The sequence below is a fragment of the Megalobrama amblycephala genome, linkage group LG6, assembly GCF_018812025.1.
Source record: "Megalobrama amblycephala isolate DHTTF-2021 linkage group LG6, ASM1881202v1, whole genome shotgun sequence".
In the NCBI taxonomy this organism is placed as follows: domain Eukaryota; kingdom Metazoa; phylum Chordata; class Actinopteri; order Cypriniformes; family Xenocyprididae; genus Megalobrama; species Megalobrama amblycephala.
The window spans coordinates 10,016,640-10,036,222 of record NC_063049.1 but is presented as its reverse complement, the minus strand read 5'-3'; the positions used below and the strand labels follow the sequence as shown (position 1 = coordinate 10,036,222).

Genomic DNA, 19,583 nt, shown 5'->3' with positions numbered 1-19,583 from the left:
TTAATGACAAATGTCGAGAGCGCATCAATGTAATGCGTGAGCACAAACCTCTCAGCTCCACTGAACGCTGGGTTCTTTGGGAAGCAAGGCTATCTTTCCCTCACAACCAAAAACACACTTCTTTGGTGACATTGTTGATTTTGTGGTCTAAAAACAATGTGACAAATCTTTCTCGAGCAAGATCTGTGCAGCGCTGCAGATGACTTCCGTAAAAAGAAACAAAGCACGTTGATGTGTGCACGTGCAACTTGTACGAACCCTGAAGAAGTGTATTTGGCACAGAAATACTTCGTCATACATCCAACTCGTTTTTTGAAACTTTGACCATGTTTAGCAAGAGAATCCGACTCTTTCACGGTGTAAATGAGAATGCATGAATGCATGAAATAGCATTAGACCCCCCTTTAATGTTCCAAATGTTGCTTTATTTTGATTTGTCAAAGAAAATGTATCAAATCAGCCACTGTGTGAATAAAAATAGTTTCATATTTAGTGCTGCATTGACTGAAAGAATTCAGTATTGTGAGATCATTTTCAATTAATAAAATCAATTGCAGAATGATCAAATTAAAAACAACTGATACAAGAAGATCATTAAAATGGAATAAATTATTGTATACTACTACACTCTTAGAAGAAAAGGTTCTATATAGAACCTTAAAAGGTTCTATCAGGCGCTACGTATTTGGAACCCCTAAAAGGTTCTATACAGATCTATACAGGTTCTATGTTCTTTATTGCCAGGAAAAAAGGTTCTATATAGAACCTTTTATGGGTTCATTTTATTGATTTAGTTTTAATTTATTTTAATTAAATTTTATGAATTATATAATTTATATATAGTTACTTTATCACTAGAAAAACTTAAATACCTATAGGCATAACACAACAAAATAATATGTAATCATTTAAGACATTTTTATTAGCATTTACAATGACACAAGCAATATAAAACACTGCAATTCATAGAGCAATAGTTAGAAGAGTTAACATAAATAAATGTTTCTAAAAAAATTAACTAAAAGACTAGCTAGTAGAATTTTTTTTGAGCGTTAAATGATAATTTAACATTCAGATAAGCATTTAAACAATAAAAACAAATGACCCATGGCGGCAAATTCAGTACTGAGAAGGGCTAAATAGTGCTGAATGAAAGAAACTGGCATTTGGATGCTCCATATTGAACAAAAGTAGACAGCCAACAGATACTTTTGACATCTCTGTGTTTTCAGTCAGGTTCACGTCCATTTTGATGCAGACTCTCTTTGCGTTCAGGGGGCTTGACATCCTAAGATGGAGATGCAGGTCAGAAAAATTTATTAGACTTATGGAGAGTACAGTACAACAGAAAACAGAAAGGAATCTCTCACAATTACATCTTAAAACTTACTTGAATCATACAGGTGTGTTATTTTCATCTTATTGAAGTAATGCTGCACTCCAGAGTCCATCCCTGCAGTGAGAGTGCAAACAGAAATATTAATTTATTATTATTAATTATTGCATTAAACATGGAAAATAGAAAACAAATATAAGCCACTTCAGATTAGCAGATTTAACAGGTTTCCCAAAGTTGGTACTGTGAGAAAAAATAATGTAAATTTTTGTGTCATTGGTTTGCAGTTGAAGGTCTTTTCTTCATCTTCATTTTATAATGCATCTTCAAGAACCAAATACAGTGTTTAGCATAAATAAGGCCTTCAATTAATTCAGAAAAAAAGTGTGCTATAACTGCAAACACCAAATACTCACAGCTATATCCACAGAAGAAGCATCTTCATCACCTCCTCTCTTTGTTCTTCGTGGTTTCTCTTGAATTCATGTTTATAACAGTCTGGGTGTACAGTGATCACGTGATTTGACTGCTCCTGAAACATCGTTTTCTTGTGCGTTTTCTAATACAATCAACAGTACAAAGAAAAGTGTATTAGGATATAACATGAACTCTGGCAACTTTTTTTGAACAGTCCACAACCGTTTTTTAACAGAGATTTTAGGAATTCATGTAAGAAATGACAAACCTCCTGGCGGAGAATAGCGCAGGCCGGACAGCACCGTAAACCACATTTCTTCTTTTTGATTCTTGAAAAAAAAAAACATGTAAGGTATGTAAAAATATCAGGGATTTAGGCAAATGTCATTAAAATAACGTAAGAGATATTATTTTCTCACTTACCAATTTAATCGTCGTCCTCTCGAGCGCTGAGCTCAAACGGACGTCCGTAACGGTTGAAGTTTAAAATGCTGCGTTCACGCGCATTCTAATTACTCGCGCACGACTCGCGCGGCTGAAATCAGACACTGCGCGTGCAGACAGTACAGAACTGATCAGGGCATACACATGCAAGTTATTCGCTGTTTATGTCGAAGATCATTTAATGCATCTGTTTGGAGGGTTGAGTTATAAGAATTGACTTTCAGAATATAAGTCATTCCTACAGGATTTTCTTTAACCAGCAGATGGCAGAATTCTGCCCCTAGCGCCTAGATCCAGAAACAATTAGATTTTTTTTTTCATTAGGATAATGCGGCAATTATTATTTTCTAATAAACCTATTAAACTTGAAAATGTATATAAGTTTGTTTTCTTCAGAATGAAAGGTGTGCTCAAGTAAAATTGAAGTAAAAACACAAATATAATGTTCAATAGTGTAATAATTTAAATAAAGCACTAATAATGTATATAAAGCACATTTAGCCCAAAGAACCCTTTGGTTCTTTCTCCTTATATAGAACCTTTTTGGCAGAAAGGGTTCTATAAAGTTGGTTAAAGAACCCTAGGGTTCTATATAGAACCCCAAGAACCTTTTTTTTCTAAGAGTGTATATAAAACTACATAAGAGTGTTTTTTTTTTTTTTCTCAATGTTTTAGCACAGTGTCTAATCTCATTCAGACACCATTTGGTAACAATATCATTTCTCCCTCTGAACTATCATATTCATCTCAGTGAAAAATTGTCATGTCCAGGTCATGATGAGCATCTGATTGTCTTCAGCGACACAAAGATCCAGTGCTGATCTGTTTTCAATGGCAGTTTAGCTGCAGTTTGTCAGAAGAGCGAGGAAAGGACTCTCTCTCTAAGATGAGTCTCTCAGAGAAACAGAGGTAAGTCTGTCTGTTTTCACAGAATCATTTTAATCTACTGAAGTTTCAGGTTTATACTGTAAAGAGAAAAGCCTTTTCAACAAGGAGTGTTTTCTCTCACCATAGCCATGTCAAATGATGAGCAAAACCATTTAGAACTTCCTAGAAATGTTTTTAGATAGTCTCTGGATTCTTATTTAATTTACATTTAGCAGAGAAGTCCTTTACAGTCCCATATTAAGGAGTGTTGCATTATGGTATAAAGGTACACATTTAGTAGATGGTAAATGTAAATAATGAGGAAATTTCAGTTACTTTAAACAAATCAAAATGTACATGTTAAACAGGGCTTTATAGACAATGTCACAGTTAGTAACTGACTTGTACAGAGCTTCTATCATGATCGTTGATGTTTTGGGACGATGATGAAAAACTTAATGGCTACTAGGTATATGAACATTGATTAAAAAAAATCAAAGATTAATAATAACAGTCTATATCAGTGGATATTTTTAAAAGAAATTTAAAAGGTTTTAATCTGTTTTTCAGCCTCTCATTTACTGCACACCATTCAGTTATATTCAGATACTAAATTAATAAATCAGATCAAACTTACTAACGCTCCCTCAGTGTTATTTGCATAAGAAGTTGTCACGTGACGAATCTGTATTTCGGCAGATAATATCTACTGCTTACCTGGGCTCCAGTCTTCATACCTTGCTTAATAGATCTGAGATGATTTGACAGATGCCAGATCTTCTAATCGTGATACCTGATCTATGCCTAATTTGGTTTTTCAAGTGAATTTGTGGATTTGATTAAAATATCTACATTAGGTTTCTATAATTACAGTTATTTGGCATAATGAAGATACTTGGCGTTATTTGGCATTAACACTTGTTATAATTAAGATTAATGAAAATTATATATAAAAAAATTACTATAAATGACAGCATTAATTAAAGTTCCTTAATTCCTTACATAACTGACTGTTAAAATTAATTTTGCATCATAAATGCATTTTGAGATTTGAGAAGTGATCTGCATCTCCTGCGCTGGATCAAAATTACCTGCATAAAATCTGTCACTGTTCAAATTAATGCACAACTGTATGACGTGTAAATTATGAGATAATTATTATTTCATGAATAAATTATTTCATGAGTAAAATCAGCCATGTCTGGTAGATTGCACAACATCTTAATTAATTTCAAAATTATTTTAAAATGGATTATTATTTATTATTATTATTATTATTATTTATATTTTTGATTATTTTTCCTGGTTTAATAGCAGTGGTGGGACAGACATTCTGTATCAGCGTCACTTAAAATTATACAATCTAATCCTGTCTATGTGAGCACGTTTGAGCTGTTGCTATGACAACAACTCCAGGATGACCTTCAAAGAACTTAAAGTCCGCATGAACCGGAAGTTGCAAACGTCTTTTCTCCAGTGTTGTGAATATTGAATATTGAATAGAGGGCAGGGTTTTATTTTACTGCTCCTCCTCTTCGTCTCTCGCTCATAGCAGACTACATTGACACTATTCTTTAAGAGCTGCTGTGCAGCCAAAATAATGTACCAGTTATCAATGTAAAGCTGCTTTGACACAATCTACATTGTAAAAAGCGCTATATAAATAAAGGTGACTTTACTTGACCTGACTAATAACTAACTGACGATAAAACTGACATCAGAGAAGGAACGCTATTCCAGACCAGAAGTAACTTTTCAGATTTTGATTAAAGATTACTGCGACAAACAGTTTTTTTCTGTGTATTATCTTGCACGGATTAATTGTTTACCACAAGACTAGTAATATGCACTAACAAAGTAAATAGGGTCGATTTTGATTTCATGCTGACTTTAACAATCCTAGCTGTGTCATGTCAAATCAAGAACAATAAAATCACTGTACAAAGAATGGCCCCATTCAGTGCATTTTACAACATACACCAACTGGAGAGAAATCTGGTCCTAATAAAAATTTAAAAAAAAGTTAGTTGAAGATGCCGATGCCGATGCCGATGCCTTGCTTGACTCCAGACAGTTTTATAAAGGTGATCTGCTTGATGCAGCATTTGATAAAAAAAAAACAAAACAAAAAAAACTACTGTCAGGATTTACTAAAGACACGCTATAAAAAATTAGTGCTGAAAAGGCATGGACTGAGTTGTTTTTTATTTTATATGCAAAATTTATGGGAGGAGAGTATTTAAATGAATCATGCAACTCGATTTACTAATGTTTGCGCTAGTCAATTTACTGGTATTTGCGCCATTATTTAATGCCCAAAAAAGCATGCCTTAACCCATTTTGCAACATGGCTGCAATTGTTGCTGCTAGGAGGAGACACCGCAGAGAACAGAGACGGGTGGTTATTAATATCTTTGGAATGCCAGAGGAAGACGTTATCTGAACATATTGCTTGCCAAGCCATGTGTGTGTGTGTAGGCCAACAGGGCTTGTCAAAAGATATTATATATGTGTACATGTTTGTCAGATTACTACATGTAACACGTTGCGCATGTGTCGACCCGCTGTAACGAGGCGGGACTCAGGGTAAGATCCATCTGCAAGCTTTATTGAACAGTGGCAAATAGGTATGGCAGAGAGCAGGCAGAATCGTAGTTGAGGAACAGGCAATGGGTCAGGGCTGGCAGATATCATTCACAAAACCAGGAAACAATAAACAGTCCAAAAGGTCCAAAGGGCAGGCAGCAGAGTATAGATGGGGAACAGACAGGATCAGGAACAGGCAGACAAACAAGAATGAACGCTCAGAAATGTAACATAAGAAAACAAGACCTCGCAATGAAGTGTTGTGAATGAGAGTCTTATATAGTCCGGTTAATGTGCTGCAGCTGGGTGTGGTGATTAGTGTGAAGTGTGTGCAGGTGACTGGCAGGGAGGATTATGGGAATTGGAGTCCGGAACTGGCTGGGAACGTTACACCTGCACCTGATGAGCATCAGCTCTTATTTGCGACCCAACGCTAATTTGCACTGCTCTTGTTAGATTGTGTTGGTCATTATGTAAATGATTTGACTGCATCTGTGTTCCTTCATTTGCACGTCAGCAGTAGATCACACGCAAAACTTCCACTTCCGCATTTGTGGAATTGCGCTCTCAGGCTAATTTGCCTCGTTTAGTAAATCTGGCCCAAAGTGTTTGTGTGCCTGCCATATTGTGTTTAACTTGAATTATGTCCAACAGATGTCTGTTTTAAAGCAGTGAGTGTGTAATTCACTGCTTGATTTGCTTAATAAAAGCCTACTTTAGAGTGCATTATTTTCAACGCATTTATTGCTAAGTTTAGAGCAGCAAATAATTCACGTGCTATTTATCTGACTGCTGATTTATGAAGTCTTGGTAAAATCGCTTCAATATGGAGTTACATCGAGTGTGAATTTGAGGTTTACAATAGAAACATGCTACGGCAATGGAAGTGGAAATTGTGAAGGGTGAGGAATCTACCCATGATTCCATTGTAGCAGGCCAGACCAGTTGTTCAGGTCTCAGACTGATAATTACAAAATAATTTTTGTGTGTCTTAAATTGGGCTAAACTAAACATGAAACCTCTTCAAATGAGACTGAAGTATCTCTTGTAGTGTTTTTCTCTCTGTTCTTTGTGTCATTAGTGTAAGATCAGTTTCACATGACAGCTCTGTGTCTGTGAAGAGTGACCGTTCAAAAGATGACGGACCATATTTCAGTGAGGAAACGCCATCAGCTGCTCAAAGGTATTTTATGTTTTGTGTTTCTATACATTTCTATATATATATATATATATATATATATATATATATATTGTTATAGAAATGAGCTTAAAAAAGATAATTCACAGAACACAATGTCTGCTTTCCTCTTTATGGAACTCAATCTAGCTTCATTCTAGTAACACAATTACACAAGGAGGCATGAATTCACCATAGAAAATATATCTTGCAACCAAACATGAAATTGAAAGATGTTAAGGCCAAGTATCTTAACCTATACTCAGAATTTGTCCTCTGCATTTAACCCATCCAAGTTAGTGCACACATACCTGGAGCAGTGGGCAGTCATTTTGTTTTTGCTGTGGCACCTGGGGAGCGATTGATGGTAAGGTGCCTTGCTCATGGGCACCTCAATCATTTCCTGCCACTATTGAGAATCAAACCCGCAATCTTCGGGTTACCAGTCTGACTCTCTAACTTCCCCCAGCATGAATATGTTCTTCCACATATTCATAGTCATAGATGGATAAATGCACAGCTACTGCATTTAATTACCATTTGCAGCATTAAACCTTTTCAAATAATATTGTTCTGTAATATTTTTTCTCTCTCTGTTCTGAAAGGTCAGGCTCACATGTGTCCAGCTCTTTGAAGAGTGACCATTCAAGAGTAGAAGGGTCAGATTTCAGTGAGGAAACACCATCAGCAAACAAAAGGTATTTCATGAGTTTCTTATTATTGGTCACACACGACTGTTAGAACATATTTCAGTGAAAATTCATCATGGAACTTTATTGTTTAAAAAAAACATACAAATTTATACATAGCAGTGCTATAACAATGTAATGAAGCAGGCTAAGATCATAAGCAAAAAAGTTATTTAAAATTATTTGCTGCAAATGAATTTTTCTGTAATGTCCATTTAATTTTGGTGCGCTGATATAACTGCTGATATAACTGCTGCACAACATATTAAAAAACCTGTTGTCAGTGCAGAATTTACTATTGTTCACCACCCCACATGTTTTTTGCTTATAAACAGAAAATATTACAATAAGAGTACGTTTTTACTTGAAAAAAATTACTAAGCAACCACTGAACATAACACAAAAAGGTACCATTTTAAAACTTAGAAACTCAGCCGCATCCAACCATTTTGATCAACTCTTTAACGAGTGCTGAGTAGTCCCTCTAAAATGGAGTGTACCGTCCTCGGGGAACCCCATAGCTACGAAAAAATTAATCATATTTCTCAAAACTACTGCTTTGATCAACACAAAAAACACTATATTGCCAAAAGTATTGAGAAACCCCTCCAAATCATTGAATTTAGGTGTTCCAATCACTTCCATGGCCAAGGTGTATAAATCAAGCACCTAGGAATGCAGACTGCTTCTACAAACATTTGTGAAAGAATGGGTCGCTCTCAGGAGCTCAGTGAATTCAAGCGTGGTGCTTGAATAGGTTACCACCTGTGCAAGTCCACACACTCCTAAACCTTGTAAAAAGCCTTCCCAGAAGAGTTGAGGCTGTTATATCTGCAAAGGGTGGGCCAACTCCATATTAAACCCTATGGATTAAGAACAGGATGTCATGAAAGTGCATGTGCACGTAAAGGCAGGCGTCCCAAAACTTTTGGCAATGTAGTGTAGGTGTCATCACAATGAATGTAGCCAACTTGATTAACCCCTAAGCTGTACTGAGTTATTTGCTAATATATAGAGAATTTTTTTTTTCATGAAATAAATACTTTTGTACTATGTACTGCAATATGTCAAAAAGATCAAACAGCTCAGTAAAAAAAGCTCAGATAGTCATGTGTCATATCTCATGGATTAGAATACAACAAGGATAATTGTTTTGGGCTTTGACTAAACTTGAGAGCGTTTTTTTGTACACGAAGCCCATATGTAAATAATATATATGTATGCGCCATTTATGTCACATTCGTAACTTGAAACATTCTTTGATTGTAGAAAATGGAACATCATTATTTACAGTTTTTTTTATTTGCTTTGGTACTATTTTCACAAGTATATTGTATATTTTCAAAAACTCTTAGTACAAAACTCCAAACTGATCACACAGCTTTTTCACAGCATTTTACGTAATCACTGTTTCAAACACAAGATCATTGTGGTATGTAATGAGAACATTTGGTTTAATCGCCGAAACACAACAGTATGTTCTTCTTTCAGTTTAGTACTTTTAACAATCAGTTAATTCAATAGCAAATGATGCAAGATACATGTTTCAAATCACCCTTGTTGCGGAAATAATTAAAGTTACACAGGATACAGATGCCACATTAGAAAATACACTTACATTACCTAAATTACATAACTGACAGAAAATCCATAATGTTTGTAATAGTATCTATTCAGTTTTATCAAAAGGTGTGATGAAGTATGACACAGTCATGAGGTATTGTGTAGAAGAGAGTTTTCTGCCAATACAGTAATTGTTCTCACTGTACCATATGACAATCTGTACTGTAGTTGACCTTTTTCTCAAACCTTAAAAAGTGTTCTATCAAATGTTACCTACCTTTTGACTCTCCTATAGTTTTGAGGTTATGAGTCTTTACTTTTTGTGTACTTTTTTGTGTATTTTTGGCATTTAGAAAAAAACAACTCTAAAATGCCTTCAGGGCATAAGGGGCTAAACAAATCCTACACTTTAACAGTGTGAACAAACAGATTTTCTTCAAACTTTCTTTTTCTCTTTGTTAAAGAAATGTTTGCAAGCGATTTTCTCTAATATGTTTTCTGAAAATTAAGTATTTTATTTTATTCACTAACAGGTTTCGATATGAGACCTTAGATTCAGACTTCCAGACTCACAGGAGCCACAAGAATTTCAAAGACAATCTCCTGTGGATCTTCCAGGTAAGAAAACACATTTACATAAATGTTTATATTAATAAAAAATAAAAAAAAAATTACTAAGCAACGTTTTTTGCAAAAATACTTGGTAGAATTCTTTTGACCATTTATATTTAATTTTAAGAACCCATAAAATAATCAAAATGTAAGAAAAATGTGTTTGTGTACTTTTTATATGTTAAAATTGACAGCTAATTAACATGTTTGTCTTCTAACTGGTTTCTTTGCAATTTTTTTTTAATTACTGAAAAAATATTTGTAACCAAATATGGATGTGGATTTTGTTCAATTTTGTTTTTCTGTTGTATTTTCTTGGTTTGTTTGTAGGCGCTTGAGGGCAAAATAATAACATTTCTGAAGAATGAAATGGAAAAATTTAAGAACATTTTGCAAAAAGAGAATACTCAATACTTTGTGAAGGACTTTAATGAGAATAGATGCCGTATCAAATCAGCAGCTCTTGATCTCACACTACACTACCTGAGAGAGATGAAGCAAGATGAAGCTGCTAATACTCTAGAAGGTAAGAGACTTCTGTCAGATTGTCACTCATAAATTTAGGAGAGCTGTTATTAAGACTAAAACTCTCTGTTTGTTGTTCCTGTGTTTTAGACGAGCTGTTCTTCAATCACCAGCTAAAATCTAACCTGAAGAAGAAGTATCAATGTGTGTTTGAAGGAATTGCAAAGCAAGGTGACTCCACACTTCTGAACAACATCTACACAGATCTCTATATCACTCAGGGTGGCAGTGAACAGATCAATACTGAACATGAGGTCAGACAGATTGAAGTTGCTTCCAGGCGTCATGAATCACAAGAGATACCAGTTCAATGCAAAGATTTGTTTGAAGCACCTGAACAAGACAAAAAGATCAGAACTGTACTGACAAAAGGAGTTGCTGGCATTGGAAAATCCGTCTCTGTGCAAAAGTTTGTTCTGGATTGGGCTGAAGGAAAAGAAAATCAAGATATCAGCTTCATATTTCCTCTTCCATTCAGAGAGATGAACTTAAAGAAGAAAGAAAAACAAAGTTTGATGGGTCTTATATCTCGATGTTTCCCAGAGACAAAAGGACTGAACCTTACAAGAAGAAATCAATTCAAAGTCCTGTTCATCCTCGATGGATTGGACGAATGTCGCCTTCCTCTGAAGTTTGATGATAATGAGATATTGCGTGATGTATCATCACCAGCCTCTCTGGATGTTCTCTTAACGAACCTCATTAAAGGTAATCTGCTTCCTTCTGCTCTCATCTGGATCACCACCAGACCAGCAGCTGCCAGTAAGGTTCCTCCTGACTGTATTGACCGGCTGACAGAGATACGAGGATTCAATGATGTGCAAAAGGAGGAGTACTTCAGAAAAAGATTCACAGATGAGAAAATCGCCAATGAAATCACTGATCATGTTAAACAATCAAAGAGTCTCTTTATTATGTGCCACATCCCAGTCTTTTGCTGGATTTCAGCCACTGTTCTCCAGAACATTTTAGAGGGAAAAAGAAATAATTATCTGAAAAAAGCTGATGAGACACTACAGGAATCAAATACTGAAGACACTCCCAATACTTTGACAGAAATGTACACACACTTTCTCCGCTTTCAGATCCAGCAGAGCAGACGAAAGTATGATGGAGAATACACACCAGATGTTTCCTGGGATAAAAATGCCATTCTTTCACTGGGGAAACTGGCATTTCATCAGCTGGAAAAAAATAATGTGATCTTCTATGACTCAGATCTGAAAGCCTGTGGTATTGACGTCGGTAAAGCATCAGTGTATTCAGGCATGTGTACCCAGATCTTTAAGGAAGAAAGAGGGATAATTCTTGGTACCATGTACTGTTTTGTTCACTTGAGCATTCAAGAGTTTATTGCAGCCATTTATGCACATCTGTTTCTAGACATCAACAAGAAAAGTGTGATTGTTCATGAGTCAACAGAACAGAAAAACAAAAATGAAGCCATGATTGATTTGCTCAAGATTGCAGTGGACAAGGTGCTCGAATGTGACAATGGACATCTGGACCTTTTCCTTCGCTTCCTCCTCGGTCTGTCGCTCCAGTCCAATCGGCGACTCCTACGAGGTTTGTTGACACAGCAAGACAGCAATGACCAAAGCAAAAACGAAATAGTTCAGTACATCAAGCAGAAATTAGAAGATAATCTGTCTCCAGAGAGATCCATCAATCTGTTCTATTGTCTGAATGAACTGAACGATCAAACTCTAGTAAATGAGATTCAGACCCACCTTAGCAAAGGAAGTCTCTCATCTGTTGACCTTTCACCTGCCCAGTGGTCTGCTTTAGACTTTGTGTTGTTGACATCAGAGGAAGAGCTGGAAGAGTTTGAGCTTCATAAATTCAAGAAATCAGACAAGTGTCTCATTAGATTATTGGCAGTCATCAAAACCTCCAAAAGAGCTCTGTAAGTCATTTAATACATTTTATGATGTTTTGGTCTCATCTAAGAAATGCATTCATCTGCATTGTAATATAATATGGAAAATATATTTAATATTTGTATACAGAAATTGAATTGTATGTGTTCATCTAATTCTGCAATGTGATTTCTTTCCCTTGTAGTTTAAATGATTGTAATTTAACAGACAGAAGCTGTTCAGCTCTGGCTTCAGTTCTTGGATCAGATACAAATCTGAAAGAGCTGAACATGAACAATAATAATCTGCAGGATTCAGGAGTGAAGCTGCTCTGCACTGGCCTAAAGAGTGTAAAGTGTAAATTGGAGATACTGAGGTAAGTGGTGTGACAACAGACTAAATAAATAAATAAATAAAAATAACTCAATCCAAATTAAGTGAGATTTGTTTTAGATATTATTTACAAAATAAATGTATAAGAATGTGTTATTTGGATGTAACTACACTCTAAGGCCAGACACAGTAAAATTTCAGCAGTAACAAACGCATTTAAATGTGGGAATGAGGCCCCTAAATGATTCCATTCCATGTGTGTAAGGAACATGACTCACGGCGGAAACTGCAATGATTGACATGTGGTAACCATAACAACCACTATTCTAAACAAAATAAATAAATAAAAATTTAAGACAAAAGACTTGTTAAGCTCAGCAATATTTACTGAAGCACAGTCGATGGAGGCTTTGGTTTTTTTATGCTTGGAAAGGCTGCTTCACAGAGCATGCTCTTTCAGTGTTGCCATGTCCACTTCATTTGGGGTTGTTGTTTAAAGGGGTGGTTCAATGCGATTTCACTTTTTTTAACTTTAGTTAGTGTGCAATGTTGCTGCTTGAGCATAAACAGTATCTGCAAAGTTACACCGCTGAAAGTTCAATGCAAACTGAGATATTTTCTTTTAAAGTTATGGCAGTGTAATGCCTACAAAAAAGACCGGTTTGGACTACAACAAGCTTCTTCCTGGGTTGGTGACATCATAAACCCTGCAAGATGCAACAAAGTGGGCGAGGCCATGTCATATGGCATATGGAAGCGGAAGAGTTGTCTACACTGGACGCGAGCGGTGCGGCGCTACGCAACGTGTCAAAAGATAATAGAACCCATTATGATAATCAGTGATATAGTCTACACCATAGATTGTAAAAAACACTGTCTACACTGGATGCGGCATGGAAGACAGCTTCCAGAATCTACACGAGTTCAATGTAGGCCTGCCGTGATTGGTCGATATAATTGACTGCGTCAACGCTGATAATTAGTTGACCTCAATATTTTTAATCGACTGATCATTTTATATTATTTTACCTTTTAAATTTCGTTTTCAAGCTTTGACTAAAATAACAACCGTTTCCTTTCCTCCACACCACTAGTGTGAGCTAACGTTACGTGTATCTCGTCAAATTTTCCAAGGATAGCGGGTGAAGCAGAGTCGAGTGCGATGTCAAACGAGCTTGTTAGCAAAAGTTTTCAAAGGCCGGAGGGTATGGGAGTACTTCAAATTAGCTGATAATAAAAAGGTGGTTTGTACACTCTGGTTTCGTTGGCATACCACAGCAGCAAAAGCTCGATGCATGAACGTCTGAACAGGAAACATATAGGGGCTATTCTGGATGATGGGCCATCGGTAAAGGCAAACCCACAACCACCGTAAGTTTTTTTGTCCATTAAATTAATGTTTAAATGTAAATTAAATGTTTAAAATCCGCTGTCCTTTAAGCTGCTAAAGGGGGCGTTCACATATCGAGGCTTTTGCGCATGCAAGTTCGTTATTTCAAATGTAGGCGCGCAGAAAGCGTGCTCATAATAGAAGCGAAGTGAGCCACACTGCAGCGCATGTGACAAGAACCAACCAACCAGCTTCGCCCTTTCCGTAACAACATCGAAAGCTCAGCCCAGTGTTGCCAGACGTACGATAATTATCGTATTTGTACGATAATTTTGACCCCTGCACGATGTACGATCAATAATGAAAAAAATCCCATAATGTACGATAATTTCAGAATTTTGTGACACTTCAAATGATGCTCGTTATTATCGGCTTATACTCATTGATCTAGCTGTGCGGATCCTCTATGTCATGATTGTAAGGAGAACGTGAACGTTGTTATGCATGTCTTCAGTCTCATCTCTCTCTCACGAGCACAAGTTAACGTTCCTGCTGCAGCGCTTTTAGGCCAGTTGTTTCCCATTGAGGTAAGCCTAGTTATTTATCCATTGTGGTAATTTGCAGGTCATGTCAAAAAGTTGTTGGTCCAGATAAATAGCTGTATTCTGTAGCCTACGTTTGACTCGTCAAGTCACCTTTATTTATATAGTTTACAATGCAAATTGTGTCAATGTATAGAGGGAACATAATTTTGGCTGTACAGCAGCTAAAATAGTGTGATTGTCCAGCTTAAGTAAGTTCGGTAGCCTATTGATTTATTCTGTTGTAAAAATAATTAGTTATTAATTTTGTTAATTTACCTATACTAAAAACTCATGTGCGATAATTTTCTTCCAAATACGATAATTTTGAGCTTCTGGTACGATACTTGGACATTTCCAATCTGGCAACACTGGCTCAGCCGAACAGCTGATCATAGTTGTTTAGGGTGTTTTTTTTTTTCTCATCTCCATAAATATATCTAGTAGTAAAGCTAATGCAAGGGCTAGAAATCAATTTATCCTTTGCTGATACTTCTTCGTCATTGTAGAGAGTGCAGTTCATGATTGCATAGCAACAACAGACGCCACGGGAGCTCAAGCACTTTGGAAAGACGAAAGTGGCGCGGCCGTGACGTGAACGGTCCCAAATACTTTTTGAAGTAAGAGAATTTGGGTCACGAGGAGTGGAATTGAGAACCACTGTAACGGTTAAGTGTCCCATTTTAAGGACATTTGATTGCGTGACGGTATAATAACATAATGAATAACATTTAAAAATACAAATTTATATATAATAATATGTACACAGTTAATAAATACTATTCATATACAATATGAAAAGTTTTCCAAGTTGTGTGACTGAATTCCTGCAAAGAAAGACTCTTACTGATAGGGTCCTGAATATGATTATCAAATTTATACTTTTTTTTATAGTACACTACTGAATGCCTAAGTTGCAAGCTAAATAAAATTTTCTTAAGATTGTTGATTTTTGTTGGAAATTAGTCTGTAACAGTTTGTAAATACGGGAAGAAGGAGGCGGGAACCGGCGAACGTTCAACAAAACTTTAATTCAAAATAAACAAAGAACAAAACGAAAGTAATGCCGGCAGACCCTCGCGGACATCTGCCGGCCACACAAACATAAAATAATATCCAGGCCTGGTCCTCTCTCGTCCTTCACTGTCGTTGCTCCTCCTTTTATGCCTCCGGAGCTCCTCCGTGAGAGACTCGAGGCCGCCGCGCCTCACAGGTGATGCTCATTATCACTCGCGTCACCGGCCTCGCGCCGTTCCCTCATGGCTCTCGCCCACCCTGCTCGTCACATTAGATTCTGCTAGTCATTTAGATTAATCGATTAATTGATAAATTAGTTGATAGATTAATCGATATAAAAATAGTCATTAGTGGCAGCCCTAGTTCAATGCTGGATTTGCACCAAGACTATTACTGAAAGATGAAGCAGTTCCGCAGAAGCTGCTGTTTATGGGCCCAAACCTGTAAGTACATGTCTTTTAAATGTATAGTTCTGTTGCTATTTTTTGGTTGCATCAAGGACGTATACAAAGACCAATGCGGTTTTGCTTCGCTAGCCAGTTAGCTAAATTCTATTGCATACTTCTCCAACAAACGCCAACAAACGTCTATAGGTCTATAGGTTTACCTCATAGGTAAACAGTTGTTCATGCTATAAATTAAACGATACCTTTACAAAAATGCTACTACTTAGTCATGTATTCGGCTACAGTAAAGCTTTAATCAGGATAAAACCATATATTAAAAGCGAACAAACAGCAGTAACATTTACAAGTGACAGCATCTAAACACTTTGACACAAATTCAAATAGAAATAAACCATGCTTGCAGAGGTTCTGCTTGACCCTTTTCATCAATACTGCTATTTGGGTCTGATTCAGGCTCAAATTGATAATATAGACACCATTATTTACATTTCCACTGAAGCACGTGTAACAACTAATGGTAAGGGGCGTGGCGTTTCCAGACACTTCAGCGTATCACAATACACTGGGCCAGCTAACCAATCTGAGCCCATTGCATATTTCGGAGGGAGTGGTATCAGAGAAGCAGGAAGTCAATCCGGCCGTTCAAATGACAATGGAAACAGCGGTGTAGAATAAATGTAAAATATATATAAAATACAACATTTTTTAAAAAACAAAGCATTAAGACATGTTAAACTGCATCCCATAAACACAATGAAGCCTAGAAAAAAAAACTGTGAACCACCCCTTTAAGCTTGGCTCATAAAGCAATCAGCTTTTTATGTAATTAAACTGTGGGTCACAATATTGGTCTTATTTTCAGCATAAAGCATTTGGATTTATTTCTGTTAATTGTGGGCTTGTTCTTGTTTGTTGTTTTTCTAGCAAAATCTGGCAACATGAATGAGTCAAGGCTCATCTGCTTTTCCTGCGATTTCTTGCACTGCACATTCAAACATACAGAAACATTTTTGATGCACAATACAGTATTTCACAATTGCTAAAACACATTTCTTGAAACCATCACTCATTTTCTCAAAACATTAAACACAAATCCAAACTTCAAACTAATTTCACAAAACCTCTGACTCTTATGGCAAAATCAAACAAAGCTTTCAGATCATACACACATTAAACAATATATAAACACTACAGATCATTCATTAGACACTACATTAAAAAATGGAAAACACAACATCCAGAACATGAGGTTTCAGAAAAAAATATATTGTAACACAGTAAACACATTTTGCCATTACATAAAATGTATAGAAATCACAAGTAATGTAAATATATAGTATACTGTATGTACTGCAAGTACAGTATTATATCCAATATTATATAGAATTGAATGTCTGTATATACAGTACTTACATACTGCAGTCAACATACAGCAGTCTAAATGCAAATGACTAAAAGGTCAAAGAAAACTCTAAATGAAAAGCATGATACAGTACACACACACACACAAAAAAACAAAGTTCAGAGTGAGAGATTCATTCTGCTTCAGCATCACGTCTTCATGTTGGGTCCGGCCTAAATCAAGTCAAGTCACCTTTATTTCAATTGCAATTTATACTACACAAATACTAGTCTAGTCTAGTCTAGTCTAGTATAGTCTAGTCTAGTCTAGTCTAGTCAAAGCAGCTTTACAGTGATAACAGGTACATGATGATCAGTAATGCAAAGAGGGTTCATTTTGGCTGTACAGCTCTAAGAAAATAGTGTCATTGTTCAGCTGAAGTCAGTTCAGTGTTGATTCACTTACATTGTAAAGACCATCAATTATTATGTAAATTACTGTAATTATTTTCCTCTATAAAGCAGTTCTGCAGAAAACAGTGATGTCATCATCTAGGCTAGCTTAGTTCAGTTCTCATCCTATAATGTCAGTACTGTCAGATCAATAATATTGTTGAATATTGTTGAGGACATTTTCCGCATCACAGTCAATGTCGTCTCTTGCCCGGCAAAGGGAAAAATCTGAGCTGGATCCAGCCTTGACAGCCTTGTCTCCACACCCCTTGCTCTTTCTCCTCATCATCCTCTTACACATACTCTTCCTCCTCTACTTTTCAGATTGTTTCCATCTATTGTTGGTATCATCATTCAGCACCTGTGTCACCTGTGCACTCTGAACTGACCTTTATTTTATACAGTTGGTTTGATCACATCATTAGAAATAATTGTGAATAATTTTGAGTCATTGTGTTTAAAGGATGACAACTGTGTTGTAGTTGTGTATAACTTTTGCCACCTGTATTTACCATTTTGTAACACAGTGCCACTGAGCATTGGGTTCAGAGAATGGGGTTTAGTGTTTTAGCAATTGTGAAATACTGTAAAATACGTCATTAACAACTAGTTGTTCAGTTTGGCTCTGTACACACTGCATAGAATTTGTAAATGCGGTTGTCACTACCTGCATTTTTCGGGAGCTAATTCAGTTCAGCAATTTTCACTCCCATAAATTACTGAGCACTGCGTGTACTAGTGATGCGCGAAAGCAACGGAACAGGTAAAATATTTCAATACATCAACTAATTGATAATTCTAGAAATGGGAAATAATTGACAACAACAATTTACATTATCATTTAGTAGGGGTGCAATGGTTCAGATTACTCACGGTTCAGTCTGTATCACGGTTTTAGGCTCACGGTGTAACAGGGAGTCCACTGGAGGCGTGTGTAGTGAGAACCCAAGTGCAGTTTTAATAATGTAAATCCAAAATACAAACAGGAACAGAAACAGGAACAGAAACAGGAACAGGAACAGGAACAGGGACGTCACGTGACGTCACGTGAAAACAGAGACTACACTCACCAAAAGCAGGTTACATAAAACAATACATGACAAAGGAACATGGGGAAGACAATGGTTATAAATACAAGAACTGATGGAACACATGACTAGGACAACCAATGGGGAAGTGACACAAGGAACAAGAGAACCAATGACAGAATAAACTCAGAAAACCACATGACTATAACCATGTAACGAATGTAGCGGTTATTAATAAATTTATGGATGAAATATGAATATAATAATTCATAAGGTTATGAATAAATTATGATTCATATATCGACCCAACGGGGAATTAAACATATATTGTGAATCAATTACAACGAATTATAATCAATTACATATATGATTAGTTCTGGTTTAATAATTATTTAGAGAAACTGTTCGTTTGTCCAGCAAACTAAGTCCCTCACAGAATATTATAAACAGAGTTATTCTCTGGCCATGAAAATAACTTGCTATTATAGCATCAAAGCATAAAGCGATCGAAAAACGTTAAAGTGACTTGGTCTTCAGTTGAAAGAACAACAGAACAATCGAGCATGAATTAAGTGTTTAATATATGCAGCTACGGCTACAGAGATTATACGTCTAAAATATATACAGAAGTATACACATATATATACACAAGAGTGAGAATGAAGAAAAGACATGGAAAGAAAGATGATCAAAGGATAGCAAATTCTTTGTTAAACCTTTTTGAGAGAGAGCCAGCACAGAAATCAGTTTAGACAAATTCAGATAAATGATAATACTTGCTTATTGGTTCAAGTCCGTGTGTAGCAGTTTCAATGCGCCTGGCTGGGTTGGTCCTTTCAGAGAGGGTTTCTCCGGCGGGGTTTTCAAAAGAGGTTTAAGCTTAAGTAACTTAGCCGAAGAGAGAGAAAGTCTAAGGAAGTGGTCCTCCCGAACTGCGCGCGTGGTTGGGAAGCGCGGTCACCTGAGGCGTCCGTGCACGAGGTGCTCGTGAGTCAGTCGGGAGACAAAGGAGAAGAAG

The 19,583-nt window shown here is 36.3% G+C and overlaps 1 protein-coding gene and 2 long non-coding RNA genes across 3 annotated transcripts in view; 2 read left to right on the top strand and 1 right to left on the bottom strand.

Annotated features, from left to right (window-relative positions):
- Positions 1 to 909: 909 nt before the first annotated feature.
- On the bottom strand, positions 910 to 2,582 carry LOC125269874. Its single transcript, XR_007185206.1, has 5 exons — positions 2,177 to 2,582; positions 2,022 to 2,082; positions 1,753 to 1,895; positions 1,391 to 1,453; positions 910 to 1,288 (listed from the first exon to the last, which is right to left on the bottom strand). It is a non-coding gene; the product is annotated as an uncharacterized LOC125269874 (long non-coding RNA).
- Positions 2,583 to 2,960: 378 nt separating this feature from the next.
- On the top strand, positions 2,961 to 7,508 carry LOC125269875. The gene is made up of 3 exons (XR_007185207.1): positions 2,961 to 3,106; positions 6,732 to 6,833; positions 7,433 to 7,508. It is a non-coding gene; the product is annotated as an uncharacterized LOC125269875 (long non-coding RNA).
- Positions 7,509 to 9,601: 2,093 nt separating this feature from the next.
- Positions 9,602 to 19,583, top strand: part of LOC125269873 (NACHT, LRR and PYD domains-containing protein 3-like) — a 52,934-nt gene continuing 42,952 nt past the window's right edge. The window contains exons 1-4 of the mRNA XM_048192908.1: positions 9,602 to 9,697; positions 10,022 to 10,217; positions 10,307 to 12,122; positions 12,281 to 12,451. Of these exons, the coding sequence (XP_048048865.1) occupies positions 10,061 to 10,217; positions 10,307 to 12,122; positions 12,281 to 12,451 (2,144 nt within the window). The 5' untranslated portion in view covers positions 9,602 to 9,697; positions 10,022 to 10,060. The remainder of the gene's footprint in view (positions 9,698 to 10,021; positions 10,218 to 10,306; positions 12,123 to 12,280; positions 12,452 to 19,583) is intronic.